The 23,096-nt window shown below is 35.7% G+C and overlaps 1 protein-coding gene across 17 annotated transcripts in view; it reads right to left on the bottom strand.

Annotated features, from left to right (window-relative positions):
* Nucleotides 1-23,096, bottom strand: part of PRKN (parkin RBR E3 ubiquitin protein ligase) — a 1,297,158-nt gene that overhangs the window by 1,191,072 nt on the left and 82,990 nt on the right. Inside the window, exon 2 of one of the 17 annotated variants that reach the window (XM_082475592.1) lies at nt 18,150-18,272. The exons of the other annotated variants lie outside the window; for them this stretch is intronic. Within the exon in view, the coding sequence (XP_082331718.1) occupies nt 18,150-18,159 (10 nt within the window). The 5' untranslated portion in view covers nt 18,160-18,272. The remainder of the gene's footprint in view (nt 1-18,149; nt 18,273-23,096) is intronic. 17 annotated transcript variants of the gene reach the window in all.

Below are 23,096 nucleotides of genomic sequence, written 5' to 3'. Positions count from 1 at the left end.
TTAACTCAGTTAAAAGAAGACCACTGTGCTATTTAGAGGCCTCCTAGGATAGAATATCTGCCAAAGTTCCTCTCCTGGAAGGACCAAGCGAGATGCAGGTTTAGATGTGTTGACAATGGGGAGAGCAGCTTCCTAGGGCATGGGAATCCCAGAGGCAGAGACGCACAGCACAGCCCCGGATTGCTCCCCTCAGGTGACGATGCTCACTTTGGTTCAAGGCACCAGGGTTTCTAAATGCTCCCTAAACGGAAGAATATGGATCATTGGCGTAAGCTCTTGCAGGATCATCAGGGTGCGCTTCTTGGTGCTCACTGGGAAGGGTGGGGGAAGGGAACTCGTGGAGATACAAAGATCGCCTGCACCTGTTCCTGGCGCTAGGTAGGCCAGCGTCTAGGCTGCTTGGACGCTTTTATACCACTGGATAATTAACTTGTAGGTTTGCATATAGTCTCTCCCCACTGACCTATAATCCCCTGAAAGTAAAATGTTTATGGTTCCTTCTAACCCTGAAAGTTTGTTACTATCAAAATATAGGTTAAAGAGGCTAAGATGAATACTAAGAGGACCTATCATTTAATCCTGGCATCCAGCCTATGAGGGGGGCACTATTACTATTATTTCCATTTTATAGACTAAGAAAATGCCATTTGGAAATATAAACTAACTCACCTAAAATCTGACATTTTGTAGGGTTAGTAGTAAAGCTCAGGAATATCAGTCTCCAAAGTCAAGGTCCAACCATGATGACCAGACATTTCTTGCACTTAAAAGCACTGGCATTAAATTAAAAGAGAGATATTGAGAGATACTGAGAAAGAGAGAGAAAGAATAAATAACTGTCGATTTATCCAACCAAATAAAGTAAATCTGCCTTTCAGGGAAGAGAGGTTAAGACTCAATTATTAATTTAAGGGAATCTGAATAAGACCCAATAATATCAATTTCAATCTTGTATTACATTCAGTTTGAATTATCTTGTTGATAAACTAGATTTTTTGTGATAATTCTGGAAAATCGCCTTTGCTATGTTTCAGACTCCCTGTGTCTCCTCACAGCCAGGCACAGGTGCAGAAGTTTATCAGTAAAATGGCCTGTCAAGTATAAACAGCCCTGCAAAACTCTTGTAGCTGTTTATTGAAGATTATCACTGAATCTTGATAAAAACTGATTCCTGCAACAACTACTTCTATCTCTTCACCAACAATTACAATGCTTGAGCTTTTAAATATACATAAAGAGAACTCCTCTAAGAAAAAAATGAAAAAATGTCATCCTTCCTGAGAAGATGTGTCATTGTATACACGGATAGCTAGAGAAAATGCCTTAGAGGTCAAAATGTAAGATGACCAAGTATGAGGGATTTGATTAAAGAAATGCTAGATGTGACAGAACTAAAAATACCATCTAACTATTACGGTCATTATCTGAGAAAAAAATCACTGTGCATTATTTAGCATGTTCTGTTGAAGAGTCACGAACAGAAAGGTCAAGATCTTAAAAGAATAGATAGTAATTATTAAGAAGGTTCAGGGAAGAATACAGATAATATGAACAAAGAGAACGATGCCCCTGGGTTCAGCAGTGGCAGGAATAGTAAAAATTAAAAATACAATTTATTCAAAAATTCATGTTGTATATTAGGTAGAATACTTTTTGCATTTCAACATATATCTATAGTACATGTGGGTGTCAAAAGATCCTGGCAATAATACTTCTTCATCTTCTCCTATAGTAACAATCTAATCACAGTTTAACACCCCCTGAACATGTAAGATATATCTGAATTTTGTAATTAAATAGCCTGACAATTTCAGAGTGAGTCACCTGAATGTCTCTTACCTTCATGGAGACTAATGAGATGATGGTGGCGATGGCATGGATGAAAGTGGTAAGTCATGGAAACATATCACTCAAAAAGGTAGAAAGAAGACTGACCAGGATGGACACAGAAGTAGCTCTTGATTTTATTTCCAAGTGTATTGAGAAATCCTAAACGAGTGTTATTGTGATGACAAAAGTGAAATAGTGACTGCAATTCCTGATGGAGGAAGCTTGCTGTCATAGCCCCTAAGTGCAAAATCAGGCCAAGGGTCACATTTTATGCTTTACAAACCATTTTAGTTTCTCTTTTAAAAATATTTTAATGGCCCTTGTAAAATGGTTTATATCAAATATGTTAATTTATATATACTCTAATATATGTGTGCAAAAACTTGTTAAATCTCTAGAACCATGAATATATTTAAATTATGCCTTAAATTTGTATTTACACATCAAATATATAAATGCCAAATATGTACATAAATTTTTAAGGATGACCTCTGGATTAACAGCAGAAGAGGAAATCTTGTCTACATCAAATGAATGCTCATGAAGGGAAGGTTAGACACTAAACTTTACTGGGAGAAGAAGACGTGTCTGAGCTTTTAATATCAAGTTTTGAATCTACAAAGACAATTCATTTATTTTACGTTTGTGAACTGTGACTGATGAAATCTCAAGCCTGTATTCAAAAAACTAAGAGATACCTAGCAAAAAAAGAGCCATATAGATGTTTCAGATGGTTTTGCTCTTGTTTGTACAAAAAGAAAAGTAAATGAGCTCAGTGAAGACTATAGGCAATGCTCCACAAATGTAATTAACAATTACTCTGTGTCTACTCCATTTCTATGCAATGAGAATATAGTCAAGATGTGTCCATGGTGGGTTTTTGCTTTATTCTCACCAAGTAACAGACTATTGGATATGGCAGTAATTAGACACCTCAGCTGGAAAAAGATCATTATGTCTTAATGAGATGATTAAAAACAACAATAAAAGTGTGCTTCTTGCAAAATATTAGCATGTACTTCAAGTAACAATAGTATAATTTATTTTGTCTCCAAGTTCATTGCACTTTGTCAGCCCATATAAAAGAAATTCTCCAACCAAAATATGCCTTAGAAAGTTATATAACCTAAATGTAAAAGTCATTTTAATGAATGATCTGTACCTTTTAAATATATTTATTTTGAGAACGTTTACTAGTGCTACTCTGACTTGACTAGTTACAGTCGCCACATAATATTTTAATCTTACACTGGTACACTTAACATTCCAAGAATTTCAGTTTCCATACTGTTATGTAGTTCAGGCCACCTTCTAAAATTTGGTTTATTCAATTAACATTAAATCCAATTTCCATTAGGATTTGTTTTAGGCCCAAATAGATTTAACTATGAACATCCCTGGCAGGCACACACAAATGCTGAGACTGGTGAGAACATGGAAGGTAGCTGAGCAATGCACACCCAACCCCAGCCAAGGTCAAAGATCTCCTCGGAAATCCTTCTTTGGGTTAGAGTTTTGTTAGCCTAAAGCAGATGTTTCATTGCATATGTCCTCTAGAAAGGATAGTAACTAATATCTCCCTACATGCCACCCTGAATTAATTACCAAATATGCTAGCATAAGATGTGGTTTGGAGGAACTGGTAAATACAATTTAAAACCAAGATGGGAAAGAAAAGAGAGAAAAAGAATGAACTATATAACGCCCAGCTAGTCAGGGGGCATCTGAGTGAAAAGGTTTGGTTTGTTCATTAATTAACATACTCTTAACACTCTGCATTCACTCATTCATTCATTCAGAAGGCACGTAATGAATACCTATGATCCAAATCAGCAGAGTATAAATTCATACTTAACCAATGTAAGCATTCGTTGGACCTAAACAGCAAGAGGTTGCTCTATTTTTTAGACATTATTTATTATTGCTAGTATGGAAATAAAACTTTACTCCCTGCAATTTTATACCTGTGCATTCAAAGCCAGAGCCATCACCCAGGAACACCACCACTTACTGCTATCAAACCTACAAATATTATTACATGCAAACTTGTCCTCCTGGCCTTCCTTTCTGGGAAAGTAGAATAGGCTTTCTTTCTGTTATCTAACACCCATCTACCCACATTCTCTGGATGCCACCCCTGACCCAACTGCCTTGTGAAGATCTTGCTCTGTGGATTATTCCATAGCACTTGGCACATAGTGAAATAACTATTTATTTGTCTGATAGTAGGCCCACTGAGGACAAGGAAAACTGCTTACTTATTTTTATAACTCCAGCACCTAAGACACCTTGCTCCTAATACTCATTCAAAACTTGGCGAATAAATGAACTTAGCAATGTTTCCAACTTCTGCCCCACTCCTGTTGCTACCATTGCTATTTCCTCAATATATAGCACATATACTATTTTTTCAATTTTTATTTTATTTTTTATACAGCAGGTTCTTACTAGTTATCTATTTTATACATATTAATATATATATATATACCAATCCCAATCTCCAAATTCATCCCACCACCACCACCCCCATCACCGTTGGCTTTCCCCTCTTGGTATCCATACGCGTCTTCTCTACACCTGTGTCTCTATTTCTGCCTTGCAAACCTGTTCGTCTGTACCATTTTTCTAGATTCCACATATATGCGTTAATATATGGTATTTGTTTTTTTCTTTCTGACTTACTTCACTCTGTATGACACTCTCTAGATCCAACCATGTCGCTACAAATGACCCACTTTCGTTCCTTTTTATGGCTGAGTAATATTCCATTGTAAATATGTACCACATCTTTATCCATTTGTTGGTCGACAGGCATTTAGGTTGCTTCCATGACCTGGCTATTATAAATACTGCTGCAATGAACACTGGGGTGCATGTGTTTTTTTGAATTATGGTTTTCTCTGGGTATATGCCCAGGAGTGAGATTGCTGGGTCACACGGTAATTCTATTTTTAGCTTCTTAAGGAACCTCCATACTGTTCTCCACAGTGACTGTATCAATTTACATTCCCACCAACAGTGCAACAGGGTTCCCTTTTCTCCATACCCTCTCCAACATTTGTTGTTTGTAGATTTTCTGAAGATGCCCATTCTAACCAGTGTAGGTGATACCTCATTGTAGTTTTGATTTGCATTTCTCTAATAATTAGTGATGTTAAGCAGCTATGCATGTGCCTCTTGGCCATCTGGATGTCTTCTTTGGAGAAATGTCTATTTAGGTCTTCTGACCATTTTTTGATTGGGTTGTTTGAGTCTTTAATATTGAGCTGCATGAGCTGCTTATATATTTTGGAGATTAATCCTTTGTCCGTTGATTCGTTTGCAAATATTTTCTCCCATTCTGGGGGTTGTCTTTTGTCTTTATAGTTTCCTTTCCCATGCAAAAGCTTTAGCGTTTCATTAGGTCCCATTTGTTTATTTTTCTTTTTATTTCCATTACTCTAGGAGGTGGGTCAAAAAAGATCTTGCTGTGATTTATGTCAAAGAGTGTTCTTCCTATGTTTTCCTCTAAGAGTTTTATAGTGTCCAGTCTTACAATTAGATCTTTAATCCACTTGGAGTTTATATTTGTGTATGGTGTTAGGGAGTGTTCTAATTTCATTCCTTTGCATGTAGCTGGCCAGTTTTCCCAGCACCACTCATGGAAGAGACTGTCTTTTCACCATTGTATATCCTTGCCTCCTTTGTCATAGATTAGTTGACCATAGGTGTGTGGGTTTATCTCTGGGCTTTCTATCCTGTTCCATTCATCTATATTTCTGTTTCTGTGCCAGTACCATATTGTCTTGATTACTGTAGCTCTGTAGTATAGGCTGAAGTCAGGGAGTCTAATTCCTCCAGCTCCATTTTTTTCCTCAAGATTGCTTTGGCTATTCAGGGTCTTTTGTGTTTCCATATAAATTTTAAGATTTTTTTGTTCTAGTCCTGTACAATATGCCATTGGTAATTTCATAGGGATTGTACTGAATCTGTAGGTTGCTTTGGGTTGTATAGTCATTTTCACAATATTGATTCTTCCAATCCAAGAACATGGTATATCGCTCCATCTGTTTGTGTCATCTTTGATTTCTTTCATCAGTGTCATAGTTTTCTGAGTACAGGTCTTTTACCTCCTTAGGTAGATTTATTCCTAGGTATTTTATTCTTTTTGTTGCAATGGTGAATGGGACTGTTTCCTTAATGTCTCTTTCTGACCTTCTGTTGTTAGTGTATAGGAATGCAAGAGATTTCTGGGCATTAATTCTGTATCCTGCAACTTTACCAAATTCATTGATTAGCTCTAGTATTTTACTGGTGGCATCTTTAGAATTTTCTATGTATAGTATCACGTCATCTGCAAACAGTGACAGTTTTACTTCTTCTTTTCCAATTTGTATTCCTTTTATTTATTTTTCTTCTCTGATTGCCATGGGTAGGACTTCCTAAACTATGTTGAATAACAGTGGCGAGAGTGGACATCCTTGTCTTGTTCCTGATCTTAGAGGAAACGGTTTCAGTTTTTCATCTTGAGAATGATGTTTGTTGTTGCTTTGTCAAATATGGCCTTTATTATGTTGAGGTAGGTTCCCTCTGTGCCCACTTTCTGGAGAGTTTTTATCATAAATCCATGTTGAATTTTGTCAAAAGCTTTTTCTGCATCTATTGAGATGATCATATGGTTTTTATTCTTCAATTCATTAATATGGTGTATCACATTGATTGATTTGCACATACTGAAGAATCCTTCCATCCCTGGGATAAATCCCACTTGATCATGGTGTATGATCCTTTTAATGTGTTGTTGGATTCTGCCTGCTAGTATTTTGTTGAGGATTTTTGCATCTATATTCATCAGTGATATTGAACTGTAATTTTCTTTTTTTGTAGTATCGTTGTCTGGTTTTGGCATCAGGGTGATGGTGGCCTTGTAGAATGAGTTTGGGAGTGTTCCTTCCTCTGCAATTTTTAGGAAGAGTTTGAGAAGGATGGGTGCTAGCTCATCTCTAAATGTTTGATAGAATTCACCTGTGAAGCCATCTGGTCCTTGACTTTTGTTTGTTGGAAGTTTTTTAATCACAGTTTCAATTTCATTACTTGTGATTGGTCTGTTCATATTTTCTATTTCTTCCTAGTTCACTTCTGGAAGGATGTACTTTCTAAGAATTTGTCCATTTCTTCCAGGTTGTCCATTGTATTGGCATAGAGTTCCTTGTAGTAGTCTCTTAGGATGCTTTTTATTTCTGCGGTGTCTGTTGTAACTTCTCCTTTTTCATTTCTAATTTTATTGATTTGAGTTCTCTCCCACATTTTCTTGATGAGGCTGGCTAAAGGTTTATCAATTTTGTTTACCTTCTCAAAGAACCAGCTTTTAGCTTTATTGATCTTTGCTATTGTTTTCTTTGTGTCCATTTCAATTATTTCTGCCCTGATCTTTATGATTTCTTTCCTTCTACTAACTTTGGGTTGGGTTTGTTCTTCTTTCTCTAGTTCCTTTAGGTGTAAGGTTAAATTGTTTATTTGAGACTTGTCTTGTTCCTTGAGGTAGGCTTGTATTGCTATAAACTTCCCTCTTACATCTGCTTTTGCTACATCCCATAGGCTTTAGATCGTCATGTTTTCGTTTTCACCTGTCTCTAGGTATTATTTGATTTCCTCTTTGATTTCTGCAGTGATCTCTTGGTTATTTAGGAATGCATTGATTACCCTCCATGTGTTTCTGTTTTTTACGTTATTTTTCCTGTAATTTATTTCTAATCTCATAGCATTGTGGTTGGAAAAGATGCTTGATGTGATTTCAATTTTCTTAAATTTACCAAGGCTTGATTTGTGACCCAAGATGTGATCTATCCTGGAGACTGTTCCGTGTGCACTTGAGAAGAAAGTATAATCTGCTGCCTTTGGATGGAATGTCCTATAAATATCAATTAAATCTATCTGCTCTATTATGTCATTTAAAGCTTGTGTCTCCTTATTAATTTTCTGTCTGGATGATCTGTCCATTGGTGTAAGTGAGCTGATAAAGTCCCCCACTATTACTGTGTTACTGTCTATTTCCTCTTTTGTAGCTGTTAGCATTTGCCTTATGTACTGAGGTGTTCCTATGTTGGGTGCATATATATTTATAATGGTTATATCTTCTTCTTGGATTGATCCCTTGATCATTATGTAGTGTCCTTCCTTGTCTCTTGTAACAGTCTTTATTTTAAAGTCTATTTATCTGATATGAGTAGTGCTACTCCAGCTTTCTTTTGATTTCCATTTGCATGGAATACCTTTTTCCATCCCCTCACTTTCAGTCTGTATGAGTCCCAAGGTCTGAAGTGGACCTCTTGCAGACAGCATATATAAGGGTCTTGTTTTTGTACCTATTCAGTGAGCCTGTGTCTTGTGGTTGGAGCATTTAATCCATTAACATTTAATGTAATTATCAATATGTATGTTCCCATTACCATTTTCTTAATTGTTCTGGGTTTGTTTTTGTAGGTCTTTGCCTTCTCTTGTGTTTCCCACTTAGATAGGTTCCTTTAGCATTTGTTGTAGAGCTGGTTTGGTGGTGCTGAAATCTCTTAGCAGTTGCTTGTCTGTAAAGCTTTTGATTTCTCTGTTGAATCTGAATGACATCCTTGCCGGATAGAGTAATCTTGGTTGTACGTTCTTCCCTTTCATCACTTTAAATATATCATGCCACTCCCTTCTGGCTTGTAGAGTTTCTGCTGAGAAATCAGCTGTTAACCTTATGGGAGTTCCCTTGTATGTTATTTGTCATTTTTCCCTTGTTGCTTTTAATAATTTTTTTTTGTCTTTAATTTTTGTCAATTTGATTACTATGTGTCTCGGCATGTTTCTCCTTGGGTTTATCCTGCCTGGGACTCTCTGCGCTTCCTGGACTTGGGTGGCTATTTCCTTTCCCATGTTAGGGAAGTTTTTTACTATAATCTCTTCAAATATTTTCTCGGCTCCTTTCTCTCTCTCTTCTCCTTCTGGGACCCCTATAATGTGAATGTTGGTGCGTTTAATGTTGTCTCAGAGGTCTCTTAAGCTGTCTTCATTTCTTTTCATTCTTTTTTCTTTATTCTGTTCCACGGCAGCGAATTCCAACATTCTGTCTTCCAGGTCACTTATCCGTTCTTTTTACCTCAGTTATTTTGCTATTGATTCCTTCTAGTGTATTTTTCATTTCAGTAATTGTATTGTTCATCTCTGTTTGTTTGTTCTCTAATTCTCCTAGGTGTTTGTTCTTTACTTCTTCTAGGTCTTTGTTAAACATTTCTTGCATCTTCTGGATCTTTGCCTCCATGCTTTTTCCGAGGTCCTGGATCATCTTTACTATCATTATTCAGAATTCTTTTTCTGGAAGGTTGCCTATCTCCACTTCATTTAATTGTTTTCCTGGGGTTTTATCTTGTTCTTTCATCTGGTACATAGCCCTCTGCCTTTTCATCTTGCCTATCTTTCTGTGAATGTGGTTTTCCTTCCATAGGTTGCAGGATTGTAGTTCTTCTTGCTTCTGCTGTCTGCCCTCTGGTGGACGAGGCTATCTAAGAGGCTTGTGCAAGCTTTCAGATGGGAGGGACTGGTGGTGGGTAGAGCTGGGTGTTACCCTGTGGGCAGAGCTCAGTAAAACTTTAATCTGCTTGTCTGCTGATGGGTGGGGCTGAGTTTCCTCCCTATTGGTTGTCTGGCCTGAGGCAATCCAGAACTGGACCCTACAGGCTCTGTGGTAGGGTTAATGGCGCACTCCAGGACGGCTCATGCCAAGGAGTACTTCTCAGAACTTCTGCTGCCAGTGTCCTTGTCCCTGCGGTGAGCCACAGCCGCCCCCCACCTCTGCAGGAGACCCTCCAACACTGGCAGGTAGGTCTGGTTCAGTCTCCTATGGGGTCACTACTCCTTCCCCCTGGGTCCTGATGCACACACTATTTTATGTGTGCCCTCCAAGAGTGGAGTCTCTGTTTCTTCCAGTCCTGTCGAAGTCCTGCAATCAAATCCTGCTAGCCTTCAAAGTTTGATTCTCTGGGAATTCCTCCTCCCGTTCCCAGACCCTCAGATTGGGAAGCCTGACATGGAGCTCAGAACCTTCACTACTCCAGTGGGTGGACTTCTGTGGTATAATTGTTCTCCAGTTTGTGAGTCACCCACCCAGCAGTTATAGGATTTGATTTTCTTGTGATAATATTGTGATTGAGCCCCTCCTACCATCTCATTGTGGCTTCTCCTTTTATTTGGCTGTGGGGTATCTTTTTTGGTGAGTTCCAGTGTCTTCCTGTCGATGATTGTTCAGCAGCTAGTTGTGATTCTGGGGCTCTCACAAGAGGGAGTGAGCACACGTCCTTCTATTCTGCCATCTTGAACCCACATATACTATTTATAAAAAGAATAAAAGGCACACTACATCCCAGTGATGCGTATATAATTGTTCCATGATACCCTGTACATTTATAATTTCCCCCCTCCTGTAATATACTTACTACATAGTTTCTAAAGTGTAACTGCACCATTCTTATATTATACAGGTGAGATGGTGTGTAGCCAAGCATATCTGAGCCAAGATATGTTTTTTTCCTGCTATCTTCTATCAATCAATTTATTTATATAGCACAAAATTGCCATTCCTCTGAATTGAAGCAGGAGAAAGCCTTACATAATATACCACTATTTTGATATACCTTGACATATACATTATGTAACAGCATTTTCCTTTGCTATACTTCACAATATAATAGAGGAATGCTTTTTTAAAGTCAGCAACATCAGCAGGAATAAGACTTTTAAATGAATCTCCTAGGAAGACAGAATTCTCACACTTAAAGACCAAGAGTTTATTCCATAAGAGCTACATTTTTTTTTTCTGAAATTATTAAGTTGCAACGACCAGGTCACAAGTGTATTATTAAGCAACAACAATGACAAGAAAATAGTATATGGGAGAGACCTACCTAGAACCTTTGGATGATTTTTTTTTAATTTTTAATGTAATGGCATTATAAGTTAGATTTTTTTTTAAACATCTTTATTGGAGTATAATTGCTTTACAATGGTGTGTTAGTTTCTGCTTTATAAAAAAGTGAATTATAAGTTAGATTTTTAATGTAAAAATGAATTTTTGGTTTTATGACCCTATGATGAAATATAAAACTATTAATAACAAACAAGTAATAATACTACCTAAAACTTATTGAGCACTTAATATGTCCAGGCACCATTCTGAAGGCTCTCTACGGATTAGTGCATTTAAACCTCACACCAGCCCAAAGACACAGGCACAATCATTGTCAGTATTTATTACACACGAAAAATCTGAGGCACAGACACTTGGAGGCATTTTCTCAGGACACCCACTGCAAATTGGTAGACCCAGGGTTTAAACCCATGCTCTTAATGTTAAACATTATACTTTCTTCAGTGTCTTCATGTTTAAATGTGAATAAAAATAAAATACTGTTCTATTCCTCTTTCTTTCTAAAACTGAAATCATTTTTTAAACTGTTTGGAGTACATTTTAGGATAGGGATGACAGAAAATCACCAGCCACTCAAATTTCAACATCTTAAGGAGAGGATCTTATGAACTGTGTATTCAGTCTTACCAAGGCACAGATAATGGTGAGTTATCTGACAACTGCCAAAAACCCATTACAGTACTACTTCATCAGAAACAATTATTTTCAGCCCTACTCAGTTACTATGCTGCCAAACCGGTTTCCACATTGCTTTACATTAAATAATGTACTTTAATAATCAATGAGTTAGCTTATAATAAATCAAATATGTTTATTATTTATATAATTATATGGTCAGCCCAGACACATCTCTCTCTTAGAGAGTTAAGCAGAAGCAAATCTACTTTCCTTTGTGCAGGAAAGCAAATGTTCTTCATGAGCAAGCTCTGAATCTAAATAAGCCTCAGTCCAAAAAGAGTTTTAATGCAGACTGATAATCCCCAGGTTTATAATAAAAATGCTGACATAGCTTTAGCTACAACATAACAAATGCAAGGCTATAATGTTTGCCTGTCAGAAATTCCTATTTATTTCCAATGTCCTAACAGATGTGCTTTACTGCCTTTAAATTCCCCCCAAAAGTTAATTGCTTGTCTATCAAAAAGATAAACATCTTGTTTTAGGCTTTGGGGATATTACAGTGGAGAGAAAAACAAATACTCTAGCAATACATGGTGTCCAAAGTTCCTTTGCAGTAAGAAAGCCAAACTCTCTCAGAGCATTAGAAAGCTACCATGAAGGGATAGCCAGATCATCCCAAGGTCTTAAAAAGCATAGGATTCGAAAAACAAATACCGTATGCTAACACATATATATGGAATCTAAAAAAAAAAAATTAAGTGGTTCTGAAGAACCTAGGGGCAGGACAGGAATAAAGACACAGACGCAGAGAATGGCCTTGAGGACACGGGGATGGGGAAGGGTAAGCTGGGACGAAGTGAGAGAGTGGCATGGACTTATATATACTACCAAATGTAAAACAGATAGCTAGTGGGAAGCAGCCGCATAGCACAGGGAGATCAGCTTGGTGCTTTGTGACCACCTAGAGGGGTGGGATAGGGAGGGTGGGAAGGAGACACAAGAGGGAGGAGATATGGGGTTATATGTATACATATATCTGATTCACTTTTACAGCAGAAGCTAACACACCATTATAAAGCAATTATACTCCAATAAAGATGTCAAAAAAAAAACTATAGGATTCTCCATATAGTAACATTAAAATACATAATACACTTAGATTTTATTACACCAATGAATCTTGATTTAATGCTACATAATGACTAATTTTTTTAAAAACAAATTTTAAAATGAAGGTGACATTCTTTTAGACTCTTGGAATCAAATAATGTTTCAGACAAAATGGACCTTGAACATATCTAGTTCAGTCCTTTTCAAACTATAAATCCTGACCCATTAATGAGTTGCAGAGTTTTTAAAAAAATAAATAAAACAAAATAGAAAATACCAGAATATTACATGTAGTAAGAGCAAATATTGTGTTGGGAAACTTTTCTGTCAGGTAAACACAAACACAAGCATACAGTATAGTGATGCAAAATGAATTTCTTACTGTGAGATACTACTTTGTAAAAGTTTGAAAACACTGATCTTGAGTAACTTTCATTTTACAGGTGAAAAAAACAGGCTCAAGGGGACTTTGCTAAGGTTACAACTCATTAAGAACAGAGCCTGAAATAGAACCTATTTATCTATTATTCTATCCATAGCCCATATGTGCATATAACTCCTGCACCTTAATTGTATGCCCTAATTTCATAAATTAATTCTACTCTTGTCCCTTGATATATTGCTATATAGTATTAACATCGCAGAGACATAGTAAATATTTACTGTGAAGGTAGATAATGACAACCATAACAGAAATTTTTCAATATCCCCCTTTATAAAGTTGTACCTAAAATGTGTAAGGCAACAGCATGAACAAAGGGGCAGGTACAACTAAGGTGTGTTCTGGTGTCAGCAGCTTGACTAGAGTTCTTTTGGAATAACACAGACAAAATAAATTTAGAAAAAATGCATACACTACCTTAGATACTGAACAGTAACATGAGGATTCCATTCTCCAAAGAGCTGGTTTAAACTGAAAATACGTAAATAGCCTCAGGAATGTAAACTTTAGAATTAACTACTCAGAGGAATTAGGATGTTTAAAAATAAATCCCTTAATAATTAACATTAAAAGGGAAAACTACGACTTTAACACATGAGTCTTGATGCCACTGTTAGACTGGATGGATGACAAATCTGACCAAACCTGGATACTTGTGTGTTTTCAGGTTGTTCTACTTAAAAAACTATTAGATACATGAAACGCAGCAACGTAGAACTGTTATCTATCCTTCTTTGAATTTTTCCATCCATATAAACACACACACATATACACTATATACACACACGTACACACTATACATAGGCAGACAGAAAGTGAGATAAGCAAGCAGATTAAAGCATATCTAAAATAAATGGTTCCTCTACCCTTATTGTTCTACAGTTTCCTTCTTTCACTAAGCAATATATTATGGGCATCTCTCATACAGTCCTCATTCATTCTAATGAATGTATACATCCCACTTTATACATGTCCTACAATTTAATAAATATTAAGGAGGGTGTTTTTATGGTACATTTTATATTTTTTCCAAATATAAAGGTAATATTTGCACATTTATTATGCTATATCCCAGTATAATTTTATATAATGTTTTAAATAACATACTATTCCTTGATGTATCTACTTTGCTCAGTGCATTTTGCTTGTCTGCTATGGTAGATGAGGAATTAAGGGTACTTATATCTATTCCTTTCTTCTTTCTTACTCTACCTCAACTTTTGGCATTTATATTTTATTTTTTGCTCTTCCACTGGTTACCATTTATAATTGAAAGTAATATATACTTAAACTCTCTTGTTGATTTGTCAACCTGAAATCAATTCCTGCTTCAATGAAAGATGAAGAATTGCTGCACATACACTTCCTCCTACAATCTCCTTGTCCAGTCATCTTCTGATTATTGTTAATTATATTATTATTTTTATAACAACAAGACAATAATTTATAGTCTCTAATGCTCTGTATACAATTTGATTCTAAAAGTTAGAATTCAATGTAAGCACATTTCTAGTCCTATGCCTATTTAAATATCATTCATGGCAGAATCAGGTAGTATGTTTAGATCCTTAAAGAGGGAATTTTCATACTAACAGTAAAGTCTGCCTCCATGAAGTGGAATTTCCAACGTTTCAGGATTCAGTGGAATATCTTTTGCCTTTGTTTTCCCAGTTATATTCAGCCATCACTTTTCCTGTACTTCATACTATCCTTTTACCCCCAAATTTTTTGATTATCACTCAATATAATTTCATATAGACATCCCTTATCAATCTTTGCATTCCTCTGGAGTATAACTGAAATTGGATACAGAATTCTACATTTAAATTGTCTCTTAGGTCTTTGAAGATACCACTTGGATGTCTTCTAGGATCCAGTGTTGCTGATGAAAACCCTGTTACCCTGATTTTCATTTCTTTGCAGATAATCTATTTTATCCTCATCAGAAGACTGTAGCATTTTCTCCTTTATCATAAGAATTTTGAAATTTCACCAAGATTTGTTTACATATAGTTCACTTTTACCCATCTTGCTTGCTAGACTTTTTAATCTGATAACTGATGCCTCGGGTGGATTTAGTGCAATGATAGCCTAGTTTCTGCACGCCTGCAGAAATCCAAGTCTTTTGGTTCTCTGGACTGGCCGTGTAATTTGCTTTGGTCCTTGGGACCTTTGCTTTGGCAAGGGAAGTAATCAGAGCCTTGAAAATACCCTGTGCATTAGATCTTCCACTCTTGCTGCCCCTAGGAATCCTGCTGCCAAGAGAGCAAGCCAAAGTTAGCAGGATGATGAGACACGTGTTCAGTTACTTCTGTCATCGCAGTCAACCGCCAGTCACGTAATGAGTTTATTTTATATCAGCTAATCTTCCCACTGCCCAGAGTCACATGAGCTAGTTCAGGTAAAAGAGCCACACCTTGCCCAGACCCAAAGAACCAACCAGCCAAATCACAAGTCACATAAGCTAAACAAATGGTAGCTGTTTCAAGCCACTAAGTTGTTCAGTCCTGTGTTACACAGCCAAGGTTAATTAGCACAGAGTATTTATTCAGCTTATAAAAATATTCTTTCATTAAACTGCATTCTCTGCCTTTCATTGTCTTTTCATTTATATTAACCAGATGTTGACTCTACTGACTCTGTTTCCTGGTCTGCTTAACTCTTTTATTTTACATTTCCTTTTCTTTGTTTCAACTGTTGGGAGTTAATTTTCAATTTTACTTGAAGATTAAAAACAATCCTTAGCTTCAACAATGTCCTTTCTGTCTATCAGTTGGTCCAATAAAATTTTAATTTGCTAATCATATTTTTAATTTCCTGGAAATTTCTTGTTTTCTGACTGCCTCTTTTTCATAATAGCCTGTTATAGCTATAATATCCTCTCAAATTCTGCTAAGGGTACTAATTAGACTTCTTTTTAAAGTCTCTTCTGTTCCCTGAATTATACCTAAGTCTTCTGGTTTCAGTTACTCTTTTTGTTCATCTAAATGTAGTTTTCCCTTAAATATCTAATGATTCTTATTGTCAGTTTATTTTTCTAAATAAAAAATGATAGCAATTAATAGGTAGCTCGTACTGTTCCAGCTACACCATGAAACACATTATCCCAGAAGGTCTCTCCATGGGATGAAAGGGATGTCAACAGTCAGAATGTTCTTGGGCTTCAAGAGCAGAAAAGCAAGCAGATGACCCCCACAACTGCCAAATCAGACACATTTCATTTTATGTGTGAAATGTTTCATGAATTTCATTACTGGACACCTTTTCTACTTTTTTTTCCAACTTCAATGTAGAATTTCACCATAGGAGAAAAAAATCTGTTTCATTATTTTAATGTTACCATAGGACAAAAGAGAATTAGGCTACTGTGTTTAGTCTGCTGATTATAGTAATCAGCTTCACCCTCAACCTCTTTCTAGGCTCTCATATGTTAGCTTCTTTGGGTCATAAATGTCTGATGCTGAGAATAGAATTCAGGAAATTTTATCTTTGAGAGAATACATTTTGAGAATGTTTTATGTAAGGAATAATTTACTTGTAAAGAATAATTAAAGTTTCTAATACAGAGATTTTATAAGGAAATCTTGGCTTTTCTCTTAAATTCAAAGGAATATATACATTATGACACTTTCCAAAGGACTTGTAAAATCAGCAATTACGTAGGTGAATGGTTTATTCTTTGCAAACATTGCTACACTAAACACTCTACAATTTAAAGTTCATTTAAGCTTTCTGACACCAAATAATATTTCTTTTTTATGTTTCAAACTTACAAAAGCAACATAAGCTCAAAAGAAAAGAAGCATATTAAAATAAAGTAAGGTTCTTTTCCAATGGAAACAGAGATAAATCAGAGACTTCATCAAGGCTAAAGACTGGCAGAAGAGTAGTAGCCCTCACATTCAAAAATCAAGCTAATCTTAAAACACAACCTATCTTCTGTTTAGCTTTGATGTATTAATATGTTCATTTGTCTTCAGTCTCAAGGCTGGTGCGCAACAGGCTATGGTGATCAAAAAAACTATGTCTTATATAAAAATGCATATTTAGTAAGGCTCATTCTATTTTTATTTTAAAACAGTGATCTAAAAATTTTTCACAGAACATAATCTTCAAAAGAAAACTTATAGGTGCCGACAAATACACAGATCAAAGAAGAAAACTGGAGTTGTTTTGCTTAAGCAAGTTGGAGTAGGGGATAGAAACGCCTCATAACTTAGCTTTACGACCTGGAGACACAGCAAAGACACCTTTTGCCTCGAAGGAGACTGAAATTCACTCTTCAAATACATGCAGGGGAAAAAGAATTGTGACTTCACATTTTGAAATTAATATATATCTATTTTCCATAAATATTTACTGGAAATGATTAAATAAAATATTTCAGCAACTGATTCATTAATCAAATGGTAGATGCACTTTGAGAGCTACCTATGACATAAAAGGCACAATTTCTAATCTCCAGAATCAAATATAATTCCCATATAAAGCTGAAGCCATACTGCATAGTGCTTAATTCTGTAGCAGACCAATACAGGTTGGAGTATTTAAGTATATTAACCATGGAGGAAAAGGGAAAGATTTTCCTCAACTGCATTTTTGAGGATCATTGGCATTCAGGCAAACTGGACGAGGAAGACAGGCAACAGAGTAGGGGGAAACACAGGCAGATTTGAGAGAAGAGGGACACATCGGGAATGTGGTGACAAGAGAGCATCTGTGTAATGAAGTAGAAAATGGCGTTTTTCAGAGTTTGAAGGGAAATATAATTAAATCGCTAAATGTGGGAAATATAATTAGTGTTTGTACCATTTGCTTCCTCTTCCTGTTGCACCTGTCCCTCTGGGAGGATTATACTTCCTTTCTTCACTCAGGCCAGGCTTGGACAAATGTCTTGCTTTGGCTGATGAAATGGGAGTAGAAGAGGTAGCCATGCCCTCCCTTCCCTCTGCCATAGGCTGGACATAGCCTAGATAGGACCAGCTCAGTCAGCCTTTTTCCCAGAGCGAAGACAGCACGAACAATGCCATGCCGATCCACAATGAACAAGTAACTGAGTGAGGAATAAATCAGTAGTGGTGAACCTATTGGATCCGTTATTACTGCAGCATAGACTAGCCTGACTGATAGGCAGGTTACGACCAGATTAAGGATGATGTTAAAATGAGGACCTGATGTCAGACAGAATAAGGATCTAGTGTAAGTTACCAGTTTGCATGTCCAAACATATCTTTTCATCCAGTGGTTTTAACCTGGGGATGCGTGAGGCTGAGTTTGGTTTTGTCTGGTCTTAACATGGCAGCATGGGAGTCAATGTTCATTTCCACCCTTCTAGAAATCAAAGAGAAGAAATGTCTTTGCTCAAATATCACTCTCTTGGTGAGATCGATGGCCTTATTAAAAACTGTAAAGCAGCTCCCTCCTCATTTATTACACTCTGTAATTCCCTTCCTTGCTTTTTCTCCATAGCACATCACCATTTGTGTGTGTATAAATACATACATATACATATATGTATATATACCTTGTTTATTCATAAGTTGCAAAACCTGAAAATTACCATCCATTTCACCGTACCTTCCTAAAAAATTATGATCTCTATATTCTCAGGAAGAAGGCAAGTGACAATTCCCTTTTTAACAGATGGAAATAGGAAAGACAAAAGCATTGGGAAATTTACTCCAGTTACTTCATTAGTACCAACTTGCAAGAAGGACTTCAAGCCCGTTTTCTCTAACAGATAAATTATATCACAGTTCAAAGCACATCTTGAACTGCACTGGCCTGACAGATTTTGACTAATGAATGATGTATTTACAACTGAGTAGGTGCTAGGAAAATCCCCACTTGTGTTGTCAAAGAAAATCAGTGTTACTTGAGACCAAAGATAAAATGCAGAAACTATTTGCCCACAAAATGATAATTACTTGTACTAAAATCACTGATGAGAGATATTTCTGGTACATTATGGGTTAACCTGTTTTTTTTTGTTTTTTTTGTATTTGCATGCTGGCTGGGGAAGTTATCATTTTCACGTTTGTTTGTTTTCAATGGCAAAACAAATGTGAAGTTTTAAACAAAACAATTTTAATGTACTTCTGTAATGTTAACATTTGAAAAGTAGAGACTGACTACACTACATCTGCAAAATATAAGACCTTTCGCAGATAGGATGATTTTTTTTTTTTGCTTCCAATAATCTCTTCCCCTTAAAGTAAGCCACAATGCCTTTGAGAACAACTCTCAAACTAATCATAGAGAAAGAACATTTGCTTATGAATTTCTACTCTCACTATTTTACAGATGAATGAAATCTAAACTAGAACACTCTATGGATATTCTAAAAAATTACCTGAGCATGGGATGATTAAAATATAGTACCTTCACATGTCTCAAGTGGCATTATATTCTAGAAAACATTCATTTAAATTTTTTTTTAAAATGAAAGTAACTGAACTTTCAAATTTTGAACAAGCTGAAAAAGCTTCAAATACCTGATAATTACCACTAGTTTTAAATGTGCTGTGTCCTAGGGGGGATTCAACTTCAGAATAAATAAGGCAAAGTCCCCACTCTGTGGAACTCACGATACAGTAGAGACTGAGGCAGAAACACATAATTACATCATCTTAAACTTACTAAGGAGAAATTTGTAGAAAGTGCTATGAGAACTTCAAGGAGGAAGTAAGTATGTCTTGAAGATGAAGGAAGATTTCTAGGAATTGATGTTTGAGCTCTGTCTTAAAGGACATATAGACATGCATCAGTGAAGAAAGTCCTTCTTTATAAAGAGGCTAACGTGCAATAGCACAGAGGCAAAAAGAAAACAAAACAAAATGAAACAAACAAAAAACCACAACATATTCAGGAAATGGTTTGTAGCTGCTGCATCCAGAATATAGAGTATTCAATAAACTGGAAAAAGTGTTAAGAGATTATTCATTCAAAAATGTTTGTATCAACTGAACATTTGTCATTGGAAATGATTTTAATAGAAATGATGTCCTGGGACTGTGAAGAGCTTTATAGTATATGCTAAGTATTTTGGAATTTATTTAACAGGTAATAAGGAGTTATCAGTGGTTCTCAAGCAGGGGAGTGATATGATCACTTTTTTCTTTATTTGAGTAAGGTAACTTGAGTTGGAGGGTGAGGGAGACTGGCAACCAATAGATTAGTTAACAAACAACTGTAATGATTGAGGTGAGAGATGATGAAGGGTAAAAACAGGGCAGCTAAGCAGAGTCAATGGAGATGAATGGGTAGATTTAAGAGAATTATCTGCAACCAAAATGATGTGATGAAAAAAAATAGGCAGAAAGAGACAAGAATCAGCAACAACTCCAAGAATTAAAAACTGATAGAACTGTTCGGGGTACGTTAACTTTTAGATAACTGAGGGACAAGTAGAACGAGCAGTGGGCAGTTTCAAATAATGGGATATGGCTGGGAGGGACATTAGAGTCATCATCGGGCAGGTGGCAGTTGACGTCAGTTCAACAGTCTAAGATACCACCCTATGGGATAGCCCCACAAAAGAAAACACAGAGGAAATCAAGGAGCCTGAGAAGGCAGAATCAAAGATATAGAGAGTGATACTCTAGAAATCAAGGGACATGGGCTTCAGGGAGTGGACATAATGTCATACGGTCAACATAATCAAACATATGAGGACTACAAAAGTCTTTGGATATAGCAGTAAGGAAGCCACTGATGAGGAAAATTTAACAGTGGAATAGAACCCCGATTATCAGGAAATCAGGAATGAATGCGAGGCAAGGCAAAGAACAAAGGTCATTCTTTCTGAAAATTTTGATGATGAAGACACAAAGGAAATAAGGACAGTTGCTCAAGGGTAAAGTACAGTTGAAAATTGAGATAGAGGGAACTGCAACATAACTGTATAGACCACAGTGTAGAAGAGATTGAAGATGGATACACTTCAGATATCAAAGAGAGAAGATGTAATTGTGAAGCAAAATTAAACAGAAATAACCTTGGAGGTTAAAGAGAGAAGACCATCCTTTTTTGAGCATTCAGTGTGTGCCAAATTTTTATTGTACACTTTCCTTAATTAGGCAAATATTGCTCATGGGGTATTGTTATCCCTAATTAACAGTCAAGAAATGATGGAGTAGAGAGGCTTATTGAAGATAGAATATCTCAGAGGTGATAGTCTCTCTATGAAACAGGAGACAAGGTCATCTGTTCCAAGAGCATTAGAAATAGGGTATTGGAAATGGTAGCGTTCCTGTGTTGAATGCAGAAGCTGATTTCCTGGCAGATAAAATAAGAAAGAAATAATGAGAGTATATAGTAATTATTGTATAATAACAAGAAGTTGGAATTATTTCATTTTTTTCAAGCACTAGTTCAACAATTAGTGTATCCTTATACATGGATAAGGATCCAATGTATGCTTTAATGAAAAATGGCCTTAGTTTTGCAAAAGAGACAGGATATGGTTCAAACTGATGTTATTTACATCAATCCTCTGTAATGTTTAATCTTAACTCAGTAAAGGCATTTCTATAAGGCAGTTGTTCTAAAATAATATCTCATGTACTATTTCACAAATATTTTCCTATGTGAAAACTCCATTCTGGGAATCACTATCAAATGACTAATTTAAAACTAATTATTTCAGCATTAATTTGAATAATGGTCCATAATGAATGGAAAAAGAATAATCTTATATTTCACGGGTTTCCTATTGCCCCAAATCAGATATAAGAAAACATTTTTGCTGTGTTCTCTTTTTACTTACAGATTAAAACATACCCTAAAATAACCCCAAAGTGCTGTCATATTTGTAAATTATATTTTAGTTGATCATAGAATGCATTGAATAAATAAAAGTTTTCACACTGAGTTAATTAAGAAAAACTCAATTTTATAACTTTTTTGGGTGGTGTGAAAAAATAACTAATACATAATTCTTGACCACATGGTCTTGTAGTCCTTTTGCTAACTATCTACTCCCCACTGCATAGGTTTTACAGCAGCTACTTCTTACTAACCGTATTGTTTCCCTAAAAATGTATTCGTCTTTTCACACATTTTTGTTTTAAACACTGTCAAAGAACATTGATATTTTTTAATAGCATCTATTGCAGATGACTGAATATATAACATGACATATATATATTTAAAGGAATGATGCTTTACATTTAAATTAATGTTAATTGCTTAGTAACAATTGCTATTGCAGACCAAAATATTGCAATAGCTTTATTTTAGGCAACATTTAAAAATTCTTCATTAAAATCTGGCAGCCTGAAGCACAAAATGTGGCAGACAGGCATTAAAATGTTGTAATAACAGTTTCTAATACAGAAAGTGATTAGCTCTTTTAAAAAATCTATTTTATATAAGCCATATCTAATTTGGGACATCTGCTTTAGACAGTGTTAGAATTAAATTTGAATTCTGTCATATAATAAATCTAGAATGATAATTAATTTTTAAAGTACAAGCAGTTGGATAGCATAGCAGAGGAAATGATATGAAATTAAAAATTTAAAAGTATTTAAATCCTAATAAAATCTTTGCTTCTATCCCTCCCAGAAATTTTTATATGTTCTACCCTTTATACAATTGGATAAACTATATAGCCCAATGTAAATTCCTACTGGGCCAGAATTTTGTCTGATTCATCACATACATCAACCATCCACAATGGTCTGAAAGTATTTGTTGAAATATAAGATCTATACCTTTCTGCTCCAGCAAGTGTCTTACTCTTATAGTGAACACATTGATTTATTATCACATTAGTCATATAGTAATAGTGTATAAAAATTAAAAATTACTGAATATATCACATAATTAATTGGTATCCTAAAGGCCCTTTTAAGTAAAACAACTGTAAATTCTTCCCTAAGCTTTATACTGTCCTGCAAAGCTAACAAGCTAATAGGAAATATTCTTCCTATTTTAATAGGAAAGGAATTTAATAGGAAATATTCTTCCTATATTAATTATATATATTAATACTGCACAGATCTTCAGAAAAACTAATATCAATTACTTTGATTTCCCAGGCCACCCAAACTGCTAATAGAACTTAGTAATTAAAGTTCTTTAAAATGATCCGAAACCTGAGCATCCTCCCATTTAGCCTGATTAGAAGCTGCCATCAACATGAACATCAAT

The sequence above is a fragment of the Balaenoptera physalus genome (genome assembly GCF_965194825.1).
Source record: "Balaenoptera physalus genome assembly, chromosome: 9".
In the NCBI taxonomy this organism is placed as follows: Eukaryota; Metazoa; Chordata; class Mammalia; order Artiodactyla; family Balaenopteridae; genus Balaenoptera; species Balaenoptera physalus.
This window is presented reverse-complemented; position numbering and strand designations above follow the sequence as displayed.